The 23001-nt window shown below is 37.1% G+C and overlaps 2 protein-coding genes across 13 annotated transcripts; one reads left to right on the forward strand and one right to left on the reverse strand.

Moving 5' to 3' along the window:
* Positions 1 to 1960: 1960 nt before the first annotated feature.
* LOC132195978 (poly(A) RNA polymerase gld-2 homolog A-like) lies at positions 1961 to 19364 on the forward strand. Of its 12 annotated transcripts, none has more exons than XM_059618324.1 (13): positions 3345 to 3495; positions 3647 to 3720; positions 14894 to 15017; positions 16625 to 16875; positions 16957 to 17058; positions 17325 to 17604; positions 17662 to 17763; positions 17965 to 18127; positions 18183 to 18326; positions 18380 to 18508; positions 18559 to 18739; positions 18787 to 18902; positions 18953 to 19364. In XM_059618324.1, the coding sequence occupies exons 2-13, from the start codon at positions 3707 to 3709 to the stop codon at positions 19090 to 19092; spliced, it is 1746 nt and encodes a 581-aa protein (XP_059474307.1). In that variant the 5' UTR covers positions 3345 to 3495; positions 3647 to 3706; the 3' UTR covers positions 19093 to 19364. The 12 variants fall into 12 exon arrangements, 10 of the variants coding, with proteins under 10 accessions (XP_059474304.1, XP_059474301.1, XP_059474310.1 ...); XM_059618322.1 differs by having other exon boundaries at positions 3346 to 3495; positions 17322 to 17604; XM_059618325.1 differs by lacking the exons at positions 3345 to 3495; positions 3647 to 3720; positions 14894 to 15017 and adding an exon at positions 16192 to 16350 and having other exon boundaries at positions 17322 to 17604.
* Positions 9692 to 13853, reverse strand: LOC132195977 (leucine-rich repeat-containing protein 49). Its single transcript, XM_059618316.1, has 13 exons — positions 13591 to 13853; positions 12942 to 13081; positions 12782 to 12883; positions 12531 to 12734; positions 12078 to 12356; positions 11815 to 12022; positions 11641 to 11751; positions 11194 to 11477; positions 10941 to 11137; positions 10759 to 10876; positions 10475 to 10644; positions 10089 to 10417; positions 9692 to 9914 (listed from the first exon to the last, which is right to left on the reverse strand). The coding sequence occupies exons 1-13, from the start codon at positions 13642 to 13644 to the stop codon at positions 9714 to 9716; spliced, it is 2397 nt and encodes a 798-aa protein (XP_059474299.1). The 5' UTR covers positions 13645 to 13853; the 3' UTR covers positions 9692 to 9713.
* Positions 19365 to 23001: the final 3637 nt, after the last annotated feature.

Below are 23001 nucleotides of genomic sequence, written 5' to 3' on the forward strand. Positions count from 1 at the left end.
ACATTGAAAGTTGGATTCATGGTGAAAATCGTGAATTTTATTTTTTACATTATTTCACTGTATCTTTATTAAACTTTATTGTTCGGGCGCATTATTTGACTTCAATCAAACGCGCTGGCCAAACCGAGGCAACTTTGAAAGTTGGATTCATGGTGAAAATCATGAATTTTATTTTTTACATTATTCCACTGTATCTTTATTAAATTTTATTGTTCGGGCGCATTATTTGACTTCAATCAAACGCGCTGGCCAAACCGAGGCAACTTTGAAAGTTGGATTCATGGTGAAAATCATGAATTTTATTTTTTACATTATTCCACTGTATCTTTATTAAATTTTATTGTTCGGGCGCATTATTTGACTTCAATCAAACGCGCTGGCCAAACCGAGGCAACTTTGAAAGTTGGATTCATGGTGAAAATCATGAATTTTATTTTTTACATTATTCCACTGTATCTTTATTAAATTTTATTGTTCGGGCGCATTATTTGACTTCAATCAAACGCGCTGGCCAAACCGAGGCAACATTGAAAGTTGGATTCAAGGTGCTTTTGACTACTGAGATGAAGAGGCCGAATTGAAGAAAGAAATTACACACGTTTATAAAATCCTAAAACAAAACTGCTATCCGGGAAAATTTGTCCAAAAAGTACAAAGGCGCATCGTGCAGGAGAGAGAAAGAAAGCGCGCAGCAGCACAGCAGCCTCCCAGCTCGGCCACAGAGGAGAGCTACAACAACGCAGATAACAGCAGTAACTTCATGCAAACAATAGTGATGCCATACGTGAAAGGAAATGCAGAGGCAATAAAAAGGATGATTAATAAACACACCCCAAAAGTGAGAATCGCCTTCACAAACAGAAACACCCTAAAAGAAAATTATTAATGTGTGTAAAACCGAAAATTCCCCCATCGGAAAAAGAAGTAGTGTATAAAAGTAATTGTAAAACGTGTGATAGAGCATATATCGGGCAGAGATAACGAACTTTGAAAACACGAGTTCGCGAACATATGCGAGTGTTAACAAAACCGCAAGACGAAAATGCAACGAATCACAACAAATTGGCGATGCATGCGCAAAAAACAAATCATTATATCGACTTTGAGGGCGCCAGCATTATTCACCGCGAGAAAAATTACAAAAAGAGAGTGGCGGCAGAATCAATGGCCATGGTGGCGATCGGCAATAGAATCAGCCAGCCGAGTTTGACGGTTGAAAAAATGTGGCATAAGCCCATCAAGGCGGCCAAATGTTATTTCAAAGAAAAAAGCAAGTGTTCGTGGCCGGCGCCGCCAAGAGGGAGAAGAAAATCAGTCGCGGCAACAGCCCTCCGCTCGCCAGGAGAAAACAGGAGAAAGAAAAAGAGTGCCGCCGCGCCTATTGCAAGTGCACAAAAGAGCAATAAACCCATCCGCACCCACAGGTATCTGCTTAGGCCGCGCACAAAATAAAGAAATATGCAGACAGCAGTGGCGACGAGTGAATACAATGCAATCCCAAAACATATCTTTTACCCGAAAAACCAACCGAAAAATAATTTAGTCTTCTCTCGACCACCGCCGAGAAAGGTACGCTCAAAACACACGTTTAAATATTCTGACCAAAATTACTATAAGAAAATTTATGTTTTTTAAAAAATATTTTGAATTAAATGTCAAATTTTTGTTAAAAATTATTGTTTGTGAAGAAATGTTAATTTAAATAATTTTTCATGAAAATTGTCAATTTGAAAGAAAAATAATTTTTGAAAAAAGATTCATTTTTGTACTAATTTTTGTCAAAATGTTTTCGCAGCTCATGAATTATGGCTGCAGCCCGCAGCCGAAACATATAGAGCAGGATATTGTTTTTCTTAAACAATAAAAACTCACAAAAACCCATCGAGGAAAAGCCGATTTTAAATTCAAATCACCTTGAATCAACCCTCGATTGTGAAATTCTACCACAAAATTAAATTTATAAATTCGATTTGTAATCTCAAACAAAGGTTTTGGAATTTTTTTGCACGTGAAAAGTGCATTTCCAGCGCAAATTGTGTGACTGTATTGCTGGCACTCACTTATATATTATGTTTGTAAATACTAAATAATAACAAAAACAAGTTTATCATTAATCTTTCATACCATTTTATGAGGTAATTCAGTTTTTTTACTTTTTCCTGTAAAACAATTGGGCAATTTTTTACATGACGAAAATGGAAACGGGAAAATTGCGCGCATGAGCAACGAAAATGGTTTTTCTATAAAAAAAGATAATAATTATAATTCCAATGTCTTTGCTTCCTCTCCATCAACCATAACTTTTTATTCTCAACAACTGTTGCAAACTGAGTGGTAAATTTTGAAGAAAAGCGCACCTCTAATTTTTTTTTTTTTCAAAGTAAAGGCTTCCTTGTGCAAAATATTAAAAGAATTTGACCGTAAAATGGCGATGAAAATAAATAAATTTTCCTTGGAAAATTCGTCGTTTTCAATAAATCCATGTTAGATCTTACAAAAGGCTATGCAGCGCCGCCGAACACCTCTGTGAGGCGGGTTGCGGTCTTTAAAACTCTAATTTGCTTCGTCTCACAATATGTAATGTTAGAAGCAGAAGCTAATTGTGTTTATTGTACTATCACAAAGGCAATTGCTGCCCATTTATTATTAATAAAATTTTAACCATAGAAATGAATTTAAATTAAAAAAACTATTTTTTTAAGTGAAAATCGTCGTTTTCAAAATGTGGCTGCCCTCAAGAGCGGCTCCTGAGCTGCGATCATCAATGAGGCTATTGTCACTTTGTAGGCAAGTACTTGGGCCACCTTTGTGCAAAAAATCAGCAAAATTCAACCATAGAAATTAATTTTAAAAAAATGCGTAGTCGCACCAACAAGGATTAAATAAAATATTTATGTATATAACATTGAGGAGTTTCACTTTATAGATTATTAAAACCAAACTTCAATGCGTTCAATGTATATTATTTGATTCTTTTATTACCTTTCTGACGGATGAAATCGTTTTCAAATCTTAAGCCCGTGTTTTTAGTTTTGATTCTACGTTTATGCCGGTGTTATGTTGGCAACATTGTTCTTTCGAAGGAATACGAGTGGCTCGGAAAAGTGGCCAAGTTCAGGCGAGTGGCTGAAATAAGTGGCCAACTTCACGATCGTCAAAACAATCTGGATGAGATTGCCAACGTAACAAAATTTATTGCTCGCGCCTTTTCCTGATTTCACTCGCTATTTTCCACAATTTTGATTCATTCAGAATTTAATTATTTTATATAAAACTTTTATCTATTTTTTATTATAAAATTGTGGCAAAGAAGATTTTTTTAATGTTTTTTTATTTCACTTTTTGTGTAAAGGTTGTCGTGCCGTTCTGACAATCCCGATCGTGTTATGTTTGTGTGTTTATTATTTGTGTCCAATTATCTTACATACTTTGATCCCAGAATTGAAAAATGAAAATTCGAAACCCATCGGAACGCAACGACGATATTAAAAAGTGGTAATGATTAAAGAACCAATTGGTAGCTTACTTTCAAATACTTAAAAATTGTGACTTATGTTTAAAAACAGGGACCTCGATTTGATTAAACATTTTGCAAATTTCATTATTAGTGTTACTAAGTCCGTTATTTCGGAATTTTCTGTTAAAGATTTGGCCGCTTATTCCTTGTTCATCATAATTGTCATCGCCAGAGACAACAGAAGTGAAAATGAGCAGCAAACCGTGAGCAAAAATTTACAAATACCTGTTTTTAAAATTACTTCTTTATTTATGATCTTCAAGCCTGAATAATATCTTGCACAATATAGAGGGTGTTTGTGCTTTCGCACTTTATTTTATTTTGTACCACAGAATTACAGATATGCAAGGATAGTAGATCACGTTAAAAGCAAGTATAGGACTGCACAAAGTAATAAACAGTTTTGTGTAAATCGTAAAGTTGCATTGACTTAGCGCATTAAATTTATTTATGCATTGTAAGGAGATCATGTGTTAATAATGTGTTGCATGTGTATGAATTTATTTGATACATATTCGCATATATAGTGATGGTATTTTTCGGTATTCTTCACAATGTATACTAACTGTAATCACGTGTAATCAGTTATGCAACCAAAGTAAACAAAATATCCAAAATAAAAGCCAAAAAGAGCTAAATACATAGAGGTCTCACAGTCAAATGTTTTTTTTTTTTTATAAAAGTCCATTAATTCATTTTTTATTTTTTGTAAAAAAAAATCACAATTATGGCCTTCATTTAAATTTCATTTTTCTTCTTCATTTAAAAGTTATTTTAATTCCATTTGGTAAAATAGCTTCTTGAAATTTTTTTTCTCAAAATCAGATATTTATGGGGAATTTAATTGGTGTCGCTATGCTAAGAATCTTCTTTATTTAGCTGCCTTTCTGAGCCACTAATGTTTCAGGCTCCATTTAGTTAATACATATTGCCTGCTTTTCATTTTCATTTTGCTTCAAGAATTCTTACATAAATGTTTTTATTGACTGAATTTAATATTTTTCTGAATTGTTAAATTAAATATCTGCTTAAATTAGGCATGACCTTCAGCTCAACACTATTTGAATTTTAAACAAAGATAAAAATAGAAAATATAATTTCCAAACAGAAAAAATGTGAAAAAAAATAATCCACTATACTGTTCCATTAAAATTTGTATCATGATGTAATTTAGCTCATTTTCATTCAGCAGATGAATAATTATATATTATTGGAAAAGCACAAAATTATCAAATAAGGATTAGTGAATAATGCCACAATTTTTTATGAGTCTTTATTATGATTTTTTTTTCTTTCAAACAATAAACAAACAAATCTAAAATAACCCATCTAGGACAAGTAAACTCCATAATTATTCAGTTATCATGCATGAATATGAACTAATGCTACATTGTTAGTTTTTTTTCTGTATACAAGTCATTTTCTGCATTTTTTTTATAGTTTCTTGTTCACTCCCCAATATGTGACCCTGTTAAAAAAATCAGCATCAACATGATAACGATACAGGATGCAGTTTGCTGATTATCGCTGAATAAGTCCACTTGTATTTATTTTCCGCATGTGGTCTGCAGATTTACCAAAACTGTTGTCTTAAGCATTTTATTGCTCCCACCTCGATTTATATTTTTGTAGTGAAAGAAACGCTTCCAATTATAAGGGAATAAATCCCAATAGCAGCATATTATGTTCTGTGTTGCTGCATGAACCCAGCCATGCTGATGATCCCGAGTCTAGTCGACACAAAGGTTAGTTTTTTGTTTGTCATAAAATTTTAATTTCATTTTTTTTATACATAAATTGCTTGAAGCAAAAAATATTTCATATTTGCCATTAATTATTTTTTTCTGTATTATTTGACTGAATTTTCTTATTTTGCAGGTGAAAAAAATGCTCCACCATTTCAAGAAATGCCACTCTCAAGCGTTTTTCATAATACTGTCCGTCTCCTTCGTGGTGACGGTGGCACTGCAACTTTACGACACTTACGTTCGCTATGTGGAAAACTCCTTTTTTGCCAAACAAATGGCTGGAATGCCATCAGAAAACAAAAGCTCGTGCCGCTTGCCAAACTTCTCTCCGTTTGATCCATCAATTGCCAAATACATAAAGAGTTGGCCGAAAATAAACTGCGGCAAGCCACAGCCGCCTCTCACATATCTTGATGAAAGGGGCTTTTTGCACATCAACCAGACTGCTGTGTCGGAGAGAAGAATTCCGTGGGCGCGACTGACTTGCTCGTATCAGAAAATTATTCGCCAGGAAAATGAAGACAGCAAATTCACTTTGGGGCCGCACAAGGTGAGCTTTTTGTCGTGAAATTTAAAACTTGGCTTTAAATAATAAAAATATTTTCATCTAGATTTTCGTCCAGCCTGAAATACTACCCCACGAATTCTGTGTTGTAAAGTGCTCACTGTTTCCGAGGAGCAAAGTAATCTACGAGACTGGATACGCACAAGTTAAAGATGTAACGCAGACTTTAGCAAATAGTAGCCAAAGAGCGTGGAAAAATTGCAGAGTCAATGTTTTGATTATTGTGCTGGACTCTATGTCAAGATTGAATTTCATTCGCCAGTTGCCAAAAACTTACAAATTCCTAGTCGAATCTCTCGGTAGTGTAGTCATGCAGGGTCTTACCAAGGTACAAAAACGATATTTTGTAATTTTTGTTTGCATCTCTCTCAATCTCTCTATTTATTTAAGGTGGGAGACAACACATATCCCAACATGCTTTCAATGCTGAGCGGCCTAGCTGCAAAGAGGTACCTTGTCAACAAGGAGTTGGCTCCGTTCTGGGGAAACGGTTCCACACCAAGAGGATACTTTGATGATTTGCCGGCGTTGTGGAAAAATTTCTCTCAAAATGACTATGTCACAATGTTCGCCGAAGATTATCCCAAATTCACTGCCTTCAATTACAATGCCCATGGATTCAAAACTCCACCAACAGACTACTACATGAGACCCTTTTGGCTCGCCATGGAGCAAATTATGACGCACCTTGTGTCAAAGGACAAAAGATGTTTTGGACACCTCCCGAAGCACAAGTTCCTCTTTAATTACATTGAGCAATTTCTTTACAAAATGCTCACCGGAAAACATGCCTTCTTTGCTTTTACGTTCCTGACTTATTTGAGCCACGACCACATTAATTCCATTAAGGTATTAATCGACAAGTAGACTGAATTATTATTATTTTTAATATGATTATATTTCTGTTTTGCAGATAATTGATGATGAACTTGTAATCAGGGTTGCGGCTCAGGTGCGTTTTGGTGCGGTGCGTTTCGCACCCGGTGCGATTTTTAGGCCTGGTGCGGTCCGATCGCACCGCACCATGCACCTTGGTGCGTCGGTGCGGTTTCACCTTCAAGCGCACCGCACCACGGTGCTCTGGTGCGTTTGGTTCTGAGGTTTGGTGCGGTGCGAACGCACCGGTGCGTTTGCACCGCACCGCACCTTGGTGCACTGCTGCGTTCGGACCATAAATTTGTGTCTCTCTTTCCAGGAAAGAATACTCTATTCTTATTTTTTGAAAATGTCGGCGCCCTGGCCAACATGTTTGTCTCGTACATAATTCCTGTGGTCGAAAATAATATTTTCTTGCTACCCTCTCACGATAAAACGACCTGCAGGTGGCTCGCATATTTTTTGTAAACTCCTATTTCTTTTGAATTCCAATTTTCCACACGAAAAACTCAACAACTTTCTACAATTTACAAAGCTCCTATTCTATACCTGCTTCGCTTGTTTATAAATCAGTAAACCCATGTCGAACTTGAGTGCAGAAAGAATTCAATAGAAGTTTGAGATATTTTTTGACAATTCTCGTGTTTTCATTGAGAAGGGTTGACAACATGCCAAACTAATAGGATTAAAAAGGGGCAAAATAAATAAAAGGTCATTGCCTTGAAAATTCCATGCGTTGTAGCTTGAGGTTATCATATGCCCTCAATTTTATATTTTGGTCAAGTTAAAAATTCAGACTTTAATTACAGTCCTGCAAATTTTTTTATACAATCTTAATATAATTTTTAGTTTTCTTTTTATAAAAATATTTTTAATTTTTAAATCAAGTGATTTGGATCATTCATTTTGAAAACATGGATTAAAAAATTAAATTAAAAATGTAATTATAATATATAATTTAAAACAGAAAAAAAGAGAAATTAATTAGTTGAATAATTATTTAATTGAAAATTACAAATTTTTTTTATTTAAACAAATTTACGCATGTAAAATATTGGCAAGAGCCTATTGGCCTATTGGACTTCAATTGATGGACATTTATTACGCTGGTGCGATTGCACTAAACAAGGCGGTGCGTTCGGTGCGGTGCGGTGCGTTTGCACCACGGTGCGCACCGCACCATGGTGCACTGGTGCGACGGAACCTTGTAGCGCACCGCACCGCGGTGCACTGGTGCGATCGCACCAAGGAGTGCACCGCGGTGCGGTGCGCCGGTGCGTTTTCGTTTGGACCGCACCGCAACCCTGCTTGTAATATATCTGGAAAACCTCCGCGCAATGGGAATTTTCAACAATACAGTCACGATGATTATGGGAGACCATGGAAATAGAATGGATCCTATCAGAAATACGGTTATTGGCCGAGTTGAAGAACGAATGCCGTTCTTATCCATTTCCATCCCACCTCAGCTGGAGCACTTAAGAAATAATCTTCAAAGTAATGCAAAAATACTAACGAGCTGGCATGATGTTTACGAAATGTTGATGGACTTGGCCATGAATAACTTAAATCTTACCTCTAAAGTGATACGCTATGGGTACAAAGGGATGTCACTTTTTAGACCCATACCAAATAACAGAACATGCTTACAAATTGGCATACCCAAAGAATATTGCATATGCTGGAACGAAGAGGAGTTGCATCCTAAAGATGCAAAAACTATTGAAAAGGGTGATATTTTGGTGAACCATATTAATGATATAATCAAATCTAAGGATAAGAAAAAAGTTTGTTCTCTGTTAAAATTAGTTAAAGTTTATGGAGCACAAAAACTCCTCCCCCCTCACAAAGTTGCTGTGCCTAGCAATTTGGCAGTTTTGACCAGAGTCACTATCTTACAATTAGTAGAGCCATCTAATGCTATTATCGAGGGAACTTTAGAGCAAAGAGCTCGCCTTGGCATCCAACTAGTTGGACACGTGAGCAGACTAAATAAATATGGAAACCAGTCGTCCTGCGTGTCCGATCCTGCCTTAACTTTGATCTGCTATTGTAAAAGTAGACACTAATAGCTGTATAGAAAGAACACATTGCCAAATGGTTTAGTAATGCTATAGTATTACTTATAGACGGAGCATTGCTTCTACAGGTGTTCATTGTGAGCAGTAATCTCTTGGGTAATTTCCGACTATCCAGCACTTTTTTAAATTTAGAACTCTGATTTGATCAATTCAAGCTTTCATAGTCATACCTAAATTTCGAGATTGATAATGTTTCATTTTACCTCAGTTATTATTTATGAATATTTAAATTATGTGCTAAATATAGTCAAAATCAAATATTTCCATGATGAATCACAAAGCCAAAACCTTTTAAACACTTTTAAAATAATTATAAGAAATATATAAAATAAGTTAATGGTCCAGAATATGTACAGAACTTTAACCCTTCTTGTTTTTCTTGGAATAATTGTAAACGCAAAACGTTGTTGTGCCTCTAAAAGTGCATATTTTTGGGATGTTCAAATGGTGGTATGGTGTATGCCAATTTTCTGTCTGCCTAATAACAAACAATTCAGACGTGATATATATTAATTCTGAATTTCACCTCTATTATAAAGAAGCGGTGTCTAGTCGCTGTTAGATAATATTGTTGCTACTGTAGAATGAGGATTTGAACATAGTTTTTTTTTTTAGTTTCGCAGAGGATTTTAATAAATTAATGAGGTTTAATTGTTCTCAAAAATGTTTAAAATTTGGTTGTATGCTTGTACCTATGAAATTTAATTATTGTTTGAAGTTAACTTGTTAAAAACTAGGCAGTCAGGCTGAAATGCTATCTTATTAAATTTCTCTTATTTTCAGGCATGGTTACTTAGTGTTGTTTCAAAATTTTTATTACTCCTGTTTTCCCCATTTACCTATCAAAATTTAACTTTGTTCAAAAATTTTACAGTCGCAAATAAAACAGAGACAAAAATATTTGAAAAAAAAAAGAAAATCAAGTTTTATTGCTTAAACAGTTTGGAAATGCATTGCTTCATGTACATTTCCATTTGGGAAAAATCCAAAAGTGTGTCCTGAACTTGCGAAAGCAATATTTCGTTCCAAGTTTGTTCCAAGATTTTAAGTTTTTCGACTGCTCCGTAGCCAGACTCAATCAATGTTGATAAATGAACGCGACCTTTTTGTCTCCACACAAGCTCTTCCTACGTTGAAAAGAAATTTATAAAAATTACTTAGTGAAACCTTATTAAAAATTATCAGCTTTAAAATTCATCCAAAGTTTGTAAAAAAAATTTGGCTTCTTGAGAATTTTTTTTATCATTGTTTTTTATCATTATTAATTATTTAATATGCGGTGGTAACCTCAATTAATTTACCTGAGATGGAATCCCTCTGCGCCATTGCAAAGCTTCCTTCGCAACCACGTTTCTGAACGTACAATCGGTAGACAAGAGCCATTCCTTGGCCGCGTTTGGGGAGGGTGGCGGCAAGGGTTGTCCTGCCTCGAGGGAAAGCCGTCCTAGCAACGGAAGCAGCAAACTCCCAGGCATGCAGTCAAGAACAGTTTGGCACAGCCCGGCATATTCTCTCTCTGCGTCCTCCACCTGCTGTTTGCTGATTTCTTGCCCATTTATATTTACAAGGCCCCAGTGCGCGAGCCGGAAGATTGCGTAACTTTGCCACTCTTTGAAAACTATCGGATTTCCTGGTTTATGTGGGTACGTTTAATTTGTATTTCATTTTTAAATTTATTTTAATTTACCTTCTTGCTCAATGAGCAAAGAATGTATCCCTTGCAACTCCGCCAAGGCGTTCAGCTGTCCCAAGCAGTAAATATTTGATTCTTTAAATGAAAATTTTTCGGCGGACGGAAATCGTTGTTTCAATTTTGAAAATTGAGTTACCACGCTGTTGAAACTGATGTAAGTGAACCTGCATAATTTTTAGTTAAGTTTCATAATTAATTAATTCTTTTTATAAAATTGTATTTTTATATTCTAAATCTCGAAATTTTATGTGAAAAATGTCAATTTACAAGTCACGCACTTTATAGTTTGTACTTCAACAGCTTTCTGAGGATTCCAAGGTCGGTCCAGAAACTTAATAGCCGTCTGACCGTAAACATTGAGACACTTTCCTTCGATTTCCACCAAATAGTCGCCACCTGAATTTTTAAATATTATATTTTTCCAAAGGGCTTTTAATAAAACTTGCGAATATTTATATACCCTGCTCTTTAGTATTGCTGGTGGCAGTCTTGTTTCTTACTGGCTGCTGCTTTTGCGGAGAGGCAATTTGGGGCTTTGCAGTTCGGACCCTTAACCTAGAAACTTGTCCACTTCTCAGCGCCCCGCGCACTTGCTGCCATGCTCGACTTGGCTGGGCCGTGACCGGTCTCTGATTTTGCACAGGTTGCGTCAAAGCTCTAAAATTTAATTTTAAATCAATATATTTAACATTCAATTAAATTAAAACAATTACATTATTTTTTCGTGCAGAGTTTCGCCATCCTCTGCAGGCCTCTCCTCGTCTTCTTGTTCTTCCTCCACAGCCTCGGCCGCGCAGATTTCAGATCTCGGCGAAGTCGCGCACGAGTCTATGTTTGGCTCGACGCTGGAGGAGGCCGAATTGCTCAGGACCGATTCGCATCTCGTCGAGCTGTCCGAAGAGGACGAGGCTTCGCTGCCGCTGGAACTGGAGTTGCTGCCTGGCGCTAAGCAAATAGGCGGCAGTCGTAGGGGTGCGAGTTCGCCGCTATTCGCCTCCTAAACAGCAGTGCAATTGCCATGGTTACTCAATCGCAGTAATAATGTCACGCGTGTTAAATGGAAATAAATCAGACGAGTCGTAAAAAGGGTTTTGTGTGTAAAACGAGACTTAGGCAAAACTTTCTAATAAAATGAGATCGTTTCGGGTTGCTTTTGGTACCTTCGGGTGTTGAGTCTTTAGGTTAGTTTGGTGCTCGTTGGCACAAATGTGGATCAGCGTCTTTGCCTGCGACCGTAGCAGCTCCCAGTGCATCCGAGCGTTAGAAATCGCCTTAATTAAAAAAAGATATATTTAATTTAAATTACTTCATTTTTATCACATTTTGATTTCTACCTGTTTTTTGTCCGAAATCGGTGCGTGGTGCCACGTTGCAGCCACATTTCTCAATTCATTGGTGACCTCGGAGCCATTGAGCAGTTTGAGGGTGGATAAGGACGTCACCAGCAATGCCGCGCACTCGGCGTTCTCGCTCACAGGATTGCCGTCGATACTCAGTTCTTTCAACTGGCTCGCCTGCCTCACGCCATTCAGCTCTTCCACTCTGCCATTATTTCATACATATAATTTCCCAGGCAAGGTTATAAATCCACACATACGAGTGAATGTTGTTGTTTGACAGAAATAGCTTGGCTAGTTTGGGTGCGTGCGCGACGCCCTCCACGCGGCGGATCCTGTTGCGCCGCAGGTTGAGTTCCTCCAGGGCGCCCAGACCTTTCAGGTCGCTCTCAGACACCACCCTCAACTGGTTTCCGGCGACGTTGAGCACTTTCAGTTCGGATAGTGGATTCAGCCCGGTCAAAGAAGTTAGTTGATTTCCATGCAGGTCCAGCACCTCCAAGCGAGGCAACAGCTCTAAACCCTCGAGTCGCCTAACTCTGTTCAAGAAAAATGAATTTTGCGCTTAAGTTACATAATTAATTTTTTTAAATTAAAAATAATTTATCTTCATTTATTTATTTAAAAACAAATTTCACACGAAAAGCTTCCTTTATTAAACACATTTTTTTTTCATGAAATATAATTATATAATAATATAATTTAGTATTTACCGATTTTTGCCGAGGAGCAATACTTTGATCGAAGGCAGCTCTTTGACTCCCACCAATTTTTCCACTTGGTTGTCGTATAAATCTAAGAAAACCAGTCTTGGCAAAGCAGAAAGACCTTCAAGGCGAGTAATCAAATTATGCTGAAGGGATAGAAGGCGCACTCCCTCTTCTCCAGCCAACGCGGGAACAGTAGTCAATCCCATCCTAAATTAGATTTTATTCGCAATCACATTAAATTTTACTTTTCCAACCTGTCAAGGCTGAGCCTGTCTGGGTTTCTTTCCCTGTCTTTTTCGTTTCTTTGTACTTGCGGGTCTGCCTTTGTCGTCGAAAGCCCTTGTAAATCACCAAAGCTGCAGTGAATAAGTTAAAAATAATTTCGATTGTCGCGAGCAACAGTTTTATTTTCACCTCAGTGTGCTGTAGGCTCTTTTGAGGAGACGGGGTCGATTGGCAAGCGCCGGTAATGGTTGTCCCGAAGCTTTTTTCCAGTCATTGTTGTCAGGGCCTAGCGCAGGTCGCCCAAGGACACCCAAATTTGTTCTTTTGTCCTTTATGAAAACACGTTTTTTAGGGATCTTTTGAGAACAAAAGTGGTTATTTTTTTTTCAAAATGAAAGGAGGAAATAATTTAATTTTGTTATATCATACATTAATTGGTAATTTTGATTTCAATAATTCCATTTAAAAAAATTAAATTAGTTCTAAAATTTCTAAATTTTTTACTTAATATGTATCGCTCATTAATTTGTCAAGAATTTACTCAATTTGTAAATAAAATTCACTATTATGGAAATATGTAGTTATAATTAATTATCTTCAATATATCATGCTGGGGAAATGTTAATTAACTGATATAATTTTCAAAATGAATCTTAATCTATATCATCATTTTGTAACCTTTTTATAAATAAATTATTCTATCCGCTTCTACAATATAATAAGTGAATTCATTTGGCAAAATAATGTTTCTGCGAACTTTTATAAATTGGAAAATAATGCATTTGATATAAAGCAACAGATAATACTTAAAAGTAAATATAAAATCGGATTAACTCACTATAGCAACGCATGTCGGGGGACGGCTGCTCACTTTGCTGCTCCTGCTGGGCATTCAAAATTCGCACTGTGTCACGCAGCGGCCCAGAATCATCCCTGCGCGGCTCTGCATGGCGGTCTTGTATATTACTGCAGGCAAACACGCCGCGTCCACAATGCCATCCTCTATTAAATATGTAAACAAATCTGGTCGGTAGTGATGGCAACAAAAAAATTGATTGGCCCCTGCCGTTTTATTATTTCTTGTATTGCCCTTTGCTGTGGGCCGCATGCAATATCACCTGTCACTGACAAGGAAATGAGCCAGCGTGATTCTCTCACATTCTATTGATTTCTGCCCCCCTGAACTACATTTTGCCGCTGAATCGTTTTGCAGCATAAACGGGAAATTAATCTGTCTGCGGCCTCATGCTGGCAAAAATAAACATCGTTTGAAGTTCGTTTGAAATTTAATTTATTACAAAAATAGACATTATGGTCGCTTGGAAAAATATCCTATAAAAGACGTTGCACAAAAGTTTTGGGGCTGTTGAAATTTTGACGTGATGGTATCGCTTATTACTGCAAGGTGTGATTGCGTGAGGCGATGATGGCATGTGAGCGTGGTGATAGCGTTTCGTCCCACAGCCGCTCCACTCTGTGCAGGTGCAAATCGTGCTCTGTCAGGAATTGCTGCATGTCGGAGAACATCAAACAGTCGGCCGGCTCTTGCAGGCAGCACTGCAGTGCGGTTAGACCCTGTAAAAGCAAGATGTGAAAACGTTTATGAAATTTTAGTGTTAAAGATAAATTACCTCAATGATTTGTAGGTTGTGAGAATTTTTGGCAAAAATATCTTTCACACGAGCAGACATTTCATCCGAGTTGAAAACACTTCCATCCTAGATTGAAAGTTTTCTAATTTATTTGACAATAAATTTAAAATATAATTTTACCTCATTAAGTAAACTATATCTTTTCATCATGCTGTCCACAAGTTCATCGCTGTCCAGTCCTAAAAGTCTCTTGTTCAAAGCTTTTCTCTTTGCTTTGCAAATTTTCAACCCTCGCTCCTTTGCAACGAGCTGAAGAGCCGCTCGAGCAAGAACGTGGTGGGCATGTTGCGTGTGCTCTTGGTGTGACATTTGACCCCACTTTTGAGCCGACATTTGAGAAGCCAAGCGCAAAAATGGCCTTCTAAGGAATGCAGATCCGTTGTACTTTTCCATCACAGTCATCATTTTTTCACTTATCGGAAAGGAGCTGAATTGCTCTGACAGACCTGAAAACTGGAATTTTAATTTTAGACTGCTTTTTGTTAACAGGAGGACACAAAAAGCCACCACCTCGACGTTCAACTTGTGGAAGCAGCAGGGCAGCACGATGAAGGACAAGAAAAGGGTGCTCGACACAAAGAGGCGCAGAGTTGAGGAGGCCAATTCGCCACAGGTATGCAGACCAATCAGACAGGCCTTTTGCCCCCCGGTTTCATTAAGCCACTGACCCACAACCTCTTCAACCTCAGTCTCTTTTTCTCCGTCACATTTTACATCAAGTTGTTTAAAAGTTACCTAAAACGATTAGTACTTTCCTGCTTAAAAATGATATTTATTTTCAGGCACAAATTTGATTTATCTTCAGAAAACTGCCAAATCAATAAAATATTTTATTCATAAAAAAGACCGTAAAATTTGTGCAACTCCACTGGCTCAGAAGAGATAATTATGCGAGTAATTAAATTAATTTAAATTTTAATATAACTGAAGTACCCCTTGTTGTCGGACAGTCTTCTCCTCTGCTGATTTTACAAAAGAACCAAACGACTCCAGCCCTAAAACTGTGAAGCCATATTTTTTGCTCAAAACTTGTGCCAAGTGACCCTGAAAGTAATTAAATTGATAGGAATGTTTTTATAATTTTATAAAAAAACGTACCAATCCACAACCAAAATCAACAACATGCGTAACTCCGATTTTCTTGCATTCCTCATTTATCAGATCTGATAAAATATTGATCTCCATACTCTTCTTTAGGCCGATTCCCTTCATGATTTTATTAGAACCATTTTTTGAATCTAAAATAATATAAGAATATTTATTTATTTATTTTGAAACAATGTAAATTTACCTCTAAAATTTGATGCGCCACCAAAGCTCAGCAATCTGCAGTGCTCAACAAATTCTTTTAATTTTACAGGCCAATTTTCCTAGAATTGATAAAAATAATTATTTTATAAATAAAATTAAAAAAAAATATATCCTCACCCTCACTTCACCTTTGGATGCGACTTTGTTTATTTCTTCGTCGCTTAAAGTTCCCAAAATGTTACTCCATTCACTATTGTTGATTTTTTGGATAACATTTTCGGTCAACAAGTCAGTGACAGCAAAATTAAAGATCCACTCGTAGTTTTTAATTGTGGAAACAGCAAAATCAAAGTTGTATAAATCGTTCATTTTTAAAAAAATGCACGTATAAAAAAACTGTTTTTACTAAAAGCACGGGAAACTAAACTAATTGATCTCAAATTACTGTGTGATAAAACGCGTTTCAATGTTTACAATGTTTACATCTACCATATGACTGCAAAATTTTGGTTAGGCTCGACCAATCAGAGACGAGAGCCGAGCACCGATTTAGTTGAGCTGTCAGGTGCAGGTGGCGCCAGCGGTACCGGCAAAAGGTGGGCAGCGGCTCTGCAGAATTCACCACCAAATTGGAATTAAAACTTTTCGAACGAAATTTCTCCGTCCCTGCGAGGATTTTCGCCGCGAACGGAAGAGCAAGTATTTTCCAAACTCATTTACCTTCAGGGGATGCAAATTCGTCTCGGTTCAATTGTGGGAAATGACTTTTTCCGTCCATCCTGTCGACGGTGTGCTCCGTGTGCAGGCTATTTTTAGTGGCACAGAAATTCCTGTAAAATTCCTTGCGTGCGCGGTGGCCTCTTTTCCCTAACAGGCTTTGAGGAAGAATTCTTGCCTCAAGTATTTTCGGGAAAAATCCACCTTGAAAAATGTCACCGGTGCCAATAATGTGCGCTTTGGATGTTTCAGACGAGCCAAATGGGGCAGCCGAGGAACGAGGAGGATCAGCATGGAATGCAACAATTCGAGCCCAAGAACTACCCTATGCTGCAGATAATTAACGTGGCGCCGACAATGCAGCAGGTCTCGCCTCCAGCCTCCGACCCTTCCGAGGTCATAACCATGCACTGGACCAACTTTTACAACAACCAACACCGCAGGGACAAAGCCACCTTTGGTAGCAAGAAAAATTGGAACAAAGCCAAAAATAATTCCAACAGGTATGCATTCCCAGGGTTTTGTATCAATTTCCCATAATGTGATTTGATTGCACCATTTTGTAATGCTCTAATTTATTTTAGGAGTCCTCGGCAGCCACGCAAAAACGATGACGAGTGCAACCCTTCCTCTCCCAGGAAACAAGTTGCTGTGGAACCTGCGGCAGAGGAGGTCAAAATCTCTAAGTATGCATATCCAGCCTATGTCAGTAGTTTCCTGCATGGCTGACAACAGACATAGGAATTATTTATTGGAAATTCAAAATTTTGGTGTTTAATTTTTTTAATCAAATTTATTCTTATTTTTTTTCTTAACAATTTTTATTGTTGACTTGATTAGTTTAAAATTAATGTCTGGGCTTTTACCTAAATTGAATTATATTAAAATTCAGAGTCGACTTTACTCAAAATTTCACTTTCCGGGCGTTAATTGTTTAAATTATTTTCAGAAGGTCACACACTGAATTCTACAATGCCCCATACCCAGCCGCTGCCGCCAGCTTCTGCCACCAGAACTTCACCTCTGATCTCGTCACATATCAGCCCTTCCAGCTGCTCTACCATCAGGCGCCACAACCAATGCAAATAAAACGGAAGCAGCAGAACAAGCCTCTTCAAGTTTGGGATGACATTCGATACTACAACCCTGCCGACCGCTTCTTGGCGCACGCCCACTTGCTGCATGTCACCGAAACTCCAGATGAATTGGTCAATGGCAGCCAGTGGGACAAAGTAAATATATTCAACATGTTCAATGTTCAAAAGTGAGTAAACAACAAAATTTGGCAGCTCTCGAAGGCAGTGTGGGACAAGTTTGTGACGAACCAGCAGTCGGAGGTTTTGTTCTGCAAGAAAATGTCTGTTTGGAAGACCCTGTTTCACGCCATTAAGGCAAGTTTATAATTTGATGATGCAATTGGAAATTTTTATTTTTAATCATTTAAATTGCGTGGCAGTTTATTAAATTTTATCTAAAATGGATTTAAAACCTATAAGGTTTCAGGTAAAAGCGTAAAAGCAAAATTATAAAGAGATTACTTATATTATTGTAAGGAATCAACTGATTATTTAATTATTTATTTTCACTCATAGAAGTGCTTTCCTCGCTGGGGCCTCTATCTGGTTGGCTCAACAATGACAGGCCTGGCTTCCGATCTGAGCGACGTCGACATGTGTTTACTGGTGAAACACATGGAGATAGATCAGAGGCACGAAGCTGTTTTTTACCTCCAGCAAGTGCTTGCCAATTTATGGGGTTAGCTCAATTGGAGTAATGTTAAGAAAGAATTAATAGCAGTTTGTACTTTCAGAATACATCGAGAACCCCCAGCTGATTCAAGCCAAAGTGCCCATCCTGAAATTCTGTGATATGCAGGAGGGAATTGAAATTGATCTCAATTGCAACAATGTTGTTGGCATTAGAAACACCCACCTGCTGTACTGCTACACAAGACGTTAGCTTTTTGGAACAAACTGTTTTCTTTATTTCTAATAAAATTTGATGCAGTTGATTGGAGATTGCGGCCCTTGGTTCTGGTTGTGAAGTTGTGGGCCCAGAAATACGGCATCAATGACGCCAAGAACATGACACTCTCAAGCTACTCCTTGTCCTTGATGGTCATCAACTACCTCCAATGTAAGCTTGGAATAAACTAAAGATCAGTAAAAAAAAAAAATGAATTGCAGGTGGTGTGAGCCCACCAGTGCTGCCCTCCCTGCAGGTACTCTACCCTGAAAAATTCAATCCCCACTCATTCATCCACAACATTGACATCCACGAAGAACTGCCTCCTTACAAATCAGCCAACAAGCAGCCCCTCGGTGAACTTTTTCTGGGCTTTTTGGAGTACTACTCATCACACTTTGAGTAATAGGTTTTTAAATATAAAAAAATATACTCACTTTTTGCTGTAGCTATGCCAACACTGCTGTTTCTGTGAGGACAGCAAGTGTGAGGCCAATAGAGGAGTGCCGGAGGGCCAGAACCTTCAAGAATGACCCTCACCAGTGGAAGTTCATCTGTGTAGAAGGTAAAGGAAATTTTTGAGAGACGATGAATTAATAAGCTGTTGAAATTTAGAACCCTTTGAGCTGACGAACACGGCGCGGTCCGTCTACGACCCGCTGGCCTTCGAAAGAGTCAAGTCTGTGTTTGTGAATTCGTGGCTTCACCTCCAGTCCAAACATGACCTGAATAGCCTGTTCCTCGGCATCGAGTAAAATAAAAAAAAGAGTCAGTGTTTTGTGCGACAAAGACTCCTTGCAGACTCAGGGACCACACCCCAACTTGAAAGTAAGATGTAATATGATCTGTGATCGTTGGTAGGTTGACAAACCAAGGGGTCTGCAGGGCACTGCTCTTTTATCGTTCTTCCTTCCACCCTCTGTCTGATCCTTTTAGCACCTTGATTATTGTTTTAAGAAGAGTTTTAGGATAAGGTTCTTTTGCATTTAAACTATTCAAAAGAAAAAATCAAAAAAATTTTAGAAAAGTTGAAAAAACAAGAAAAAATGAATAAAACTTTAGAAAATTATAAAAAAAAATCATATATATATATTATAAACTAGACTAGACCTGCAGAAGGAATAGGTAGCAGGTCGAAATTGAACTACACGTGGATCAAGGTGCTGATCTTTTGAACCACCCTCTGTTGTTTTCTAACCTGGGTCCTTTTTGGCTTAAAACTTGCAAATTTCGCATTAGAGGAGTGAAATATTATTAGGACCCGTTCCCACCGATTGAATTGAGGGGTTAAATATAGGAGTGCACTTCATCAGACCCCTTGGTTTAGAGCAGAGGATCGGCTGAGACTGATCTGTACTCTGTGGAACTTAATTTATTAAGAAAATTGTGATTGAGAGTTTGAACTGCAATTTCACTGTTTCTAAATACTCAAGTCTTAAAACTACCAAAGTTTCTTGTCCAATTAAATCTTGTCAATGATATTAGTATTTACTGTATTTACTTTAAAACTACAAGTTCAACTCTCAAACCATTACGGTCCTCTGCTGAAAGTTCCTCAATTAATGCTATTGTTAAGGATCGAGTGAGCAATTAAAAATCCTTCTGTGAGGATAAAATTAAATTGGCACGTTAAAGAGCGACGAGAATCAATTGAGCCACTGTGATACTCGGTCTTGTTATTTAAGAGCACAACTAATTCCATTAGTATACCGTCATTTTTTTCTACCTCCCGTTATAGGCAAAGTAAGAAAATAATTTAACTCGCAGATCATCAATCCCATTCTGTGTATAGCAATGTAAGCAAATTTTGATAACTCTCTGCAAGTACATATCCAATTCAGAAAAAGAAATACAACAAATTTAGAAATCTTGTGTCGTAAAATTTTCTGTACCAAATTTTTTTCATGAAATAATAAATTGCTGAGTGCAGAGAGATGGAGATAAAAGTTTTTGTATGTGCCAGCATTTTTTAAATACGCTTTCTGAGTAATTAATTGTGACGCTAGTGAACGAGACAATATGAAGCCACTTGGTTGTATGAAAAAGCGGCAAATGCTGTGTTATGCGCAATAAAGGAAAGTTATATAATGAGAAGCAATAATATACACTAAAAGGTGTAAACTGATGTGTTTGATTTTTATTATTTCCCAATTATATTTATAAATACAGGAAATATAAAAAAAATATTCTTTTATTTCAAGCAAAAAAAAAAACTATAGTTATTTTCTTCAGTCAGCATAGCAGCAGGCTGGAAAATGTGTTATTTAAAATAAAATCAATGCTTATTTGCATAGTAACTTTTCTTGTGCAAAACAGATGGCGTCCAGTTATACACAGTGGTAAAAGCAAAGAAAATTTTATTTCAACTGAAGTGAGAATCATCTTTTATATAACTGAAAAAAATATTGAAGCTTTGAATAAAATTTCAAATTTTGAATACAAATTAACAGTCTTGTAAAATTGAATACATTGGAAAATTATATCAACTCTAAAATTTATTTTAATAGCTCCAGAGTTGAACTGAATAGCAATACAAAAAGTATATAAAACAAAATCACAATTATCTTTCATGTTTTTTTTATAGTGCCAAATATATTGCTCATAGATATAATTTTAAACTGCAAGTGCGATGATATTTAAAAATAACTTTTGGCAAAGAATACCCAGCATTGCTTTTCATCCATTCATTTTTTTCCATAATTGATACCCTAAACAATTAATATATGGCCAAAATTCATACACAATTTATAATAATACCTGATAATACCGTTTCAATTTTTTTTTACATTTTTATTTTGTCCTTATTTGGTAAGATTTTACAAAAAGGTTTTGCGTAAATCAGTGAGAGCTAGTATGATTGATGATGCTTCGGCTATCGCTATAGCGTGACAAAAGGTCAACAAAGCGGGCACGCAATCATTAATTAGCTCATTTTAATTAAACTTGGTGTGCAGCATATCAGCGCTTTGCAGAGAGCCCTTCGGGAGTCGGGCGCGTTATCTTCACACACGAGAGGTGCGGACACGGACAATGCCCACTGCGCGACAATACAAACTGGTGCCTCACTCGCCCTCTATAATCAGCACCACATCTTTCACACTCTCCTGGCTAATAGTCAATTTGCATAATGTGTGGAAAATATCTCTTTTTTTGAAGATCGTTTCAAAATAACATGGTTTTACTTCATATTTCCAAAATTTCCCATAAAATATTCCGATTATATTGTTGGTCGCATTTGCGCAAAACGGTTAATTATGCCGCACACAGCAGTGAACAAACAAAACGCGAACACGCTGACGTCACAGTCGAAAATTGGCGTGATGGATGAAAAGGGCCGACCACCTTCCCACCTGCGAAACTTGATGGTTGATATGAAAAAAGAGGGCGCGAGAGAAACAAAAGAGAGAAGATGAGGAGGCACGTAAAACTCTCCAGAGTGTCATTAGTCATTTTCCCTGCGAAATGAGAGCTGCCCTGCGCCTCTTGCTGGACCTGCACCATCAAAAGTTATAAATAATTACCTTTTCTGCGCAGCGCGTTCATCAGAAAAAAAACCATAAATCAAGAAAAACCAAATAAATAGCACAGTATAATGAAAGCTAAGCTTCAAGACCTACATAAAATTAAATGGGGGCTGTGCTTTTCAATAAAAAAGCTTTACTATGTTTTATTAAATTATATTATTAAAATTATTATATTTTAGAGGTATTATATTTGCCTAATATTTCTTTTCAAGGTAGCTAAACTGGTACACAAAAATTGTCATTTTATTATTGAACTATTAATTTTCATTGTCTCTTATACTTGAAGTCCAATTATCCACTATTCACTTTTTATAAAATTAGCCAGGAAGAGTGTTGACGTTTTTTAGACAAAACTTTTCTTCAGTAATTTGTGTAAGAAGTATGATTTTTAATGCTTAAAAAAAATAATAGGCCTCCTGATTCAAAGTGTAATTTTCCAATTTGTTGACGAAACATCTGGCAATTACTATTATTATGGCTCAAAAAATTGAAATGTCACGCGTTTGAATTTATTCGGGCCGCGCCGTTTTTCCAATTGACCGGGGGAAAGCAGCCGTAAAGTCAGCCCTCCTCTGGGGACCACCGGCGGCCAGCTCTATTGATGTGGTGGCCGATCCGTGTTTTAGTCGTCAAGGCTGATGGGCCCCTCGAGTGAGGGGGTCACATGTTAATCCGGCCGGTGCTGCACATTTTGTTCGCAGAGAGAGAGAGAAAGAGCGGAGAGTGGCTTGCTCGCATATCACTCGAGCACTCTTGTGTTCAACCTCGATCTGCACTCAGTTCTCTCGATGTCGTTCTGTATTATACCTAGCGAGTGTGTGTATTTGTCTGACCAACTCTGGAGTGTCCGGACCAGCAAAAAGTCACTTGAATGCACACTCTGCTGATTTCAATGCTGCTTTCATAAAAATTGGGATTGGAAAAAGAATTTATTCGAAATAAAAAATATTTATTTTTTACTAGTGGCAGAAAAGTCATGTTCTCGAGGAATCAAATGAATAATAGGAATGATGTTATTAAAGAAATGGCAGATTAAAGTTGTTGAATTATTATGTATTTTTTAATACTGAATGTAATATTTTTCACTTTAAACGAGTGCTCTTCTCCTGGTTCAGAAGCTATTAATTTTGTATTCAATTA

This window comes from Neocloeon triangulifer, unplaced genomic scaffold (assembly GCF_031216515.1).
Source record: "Neocloeon triangulifer isolate White Clay Creek 2 clone unplaced genomic scaffold, ASM3121651v1 ptg000011l, whole genome shotgun sequence".
NCBI lineage: Eukaryota > Metazoa > Arthropoda > Insecta > Ephemeroptera > Baetidae > Neocloeon > Neocloeon triangulifer.

What these genes read in the sequence shown, in the direction of transcription:
- LOC132195978 (XM_059618318.1), top strand. Translation starts at nt 5,218, where the DNA reads ATGAACCCAGCCATGCTGATGATCCCGAGTCTAGTCGACACAAAG. An exon ending in CGAGTCTAGTCGACACAAAG is followed by an intron (nt 5,263 to 5,395) that starts GTTAGTTTTTTG and finishes CTTATTTTGCAG; the next exon opens with GTGAAAAAAATGCTCCACCA. An exon ending in TCACTTTGGGGCCGCACAAG is followed by an intron (nt 5,816 to 5,876) that starts GTGAGCTTTTTG and finishes ATTTTCATCTAG; the next exon opens with ATTTTCGTCCAGCCTGAAAT.
- LOC132195977 (XM_059618316.1), bottom strand. Translation starts at nt 13,644, where the DNA reads ATGCCCAGCAGGAGCAGCAAAGTGAGCAGCCGTCCCCCGACATGCGTT. An exon ending in CCCCGACATGCGTTGCTATA is followed by an intron (nt 13,082 to 13,590) that starts GTGAGTTAATCC and finishes GTTTTCATAAAG; the next exon opens with GACAAAAGAACAAATTTGGG. An exon ending in TAAAGACTCAACACCCGAAG is followed by an intron (nt 11,478 to 11,640) that starts GTACCAAAAGCA and finishes ACTGCTGTTTAG; the next exon opens with GAGGCGAATAGCGGCGAACT.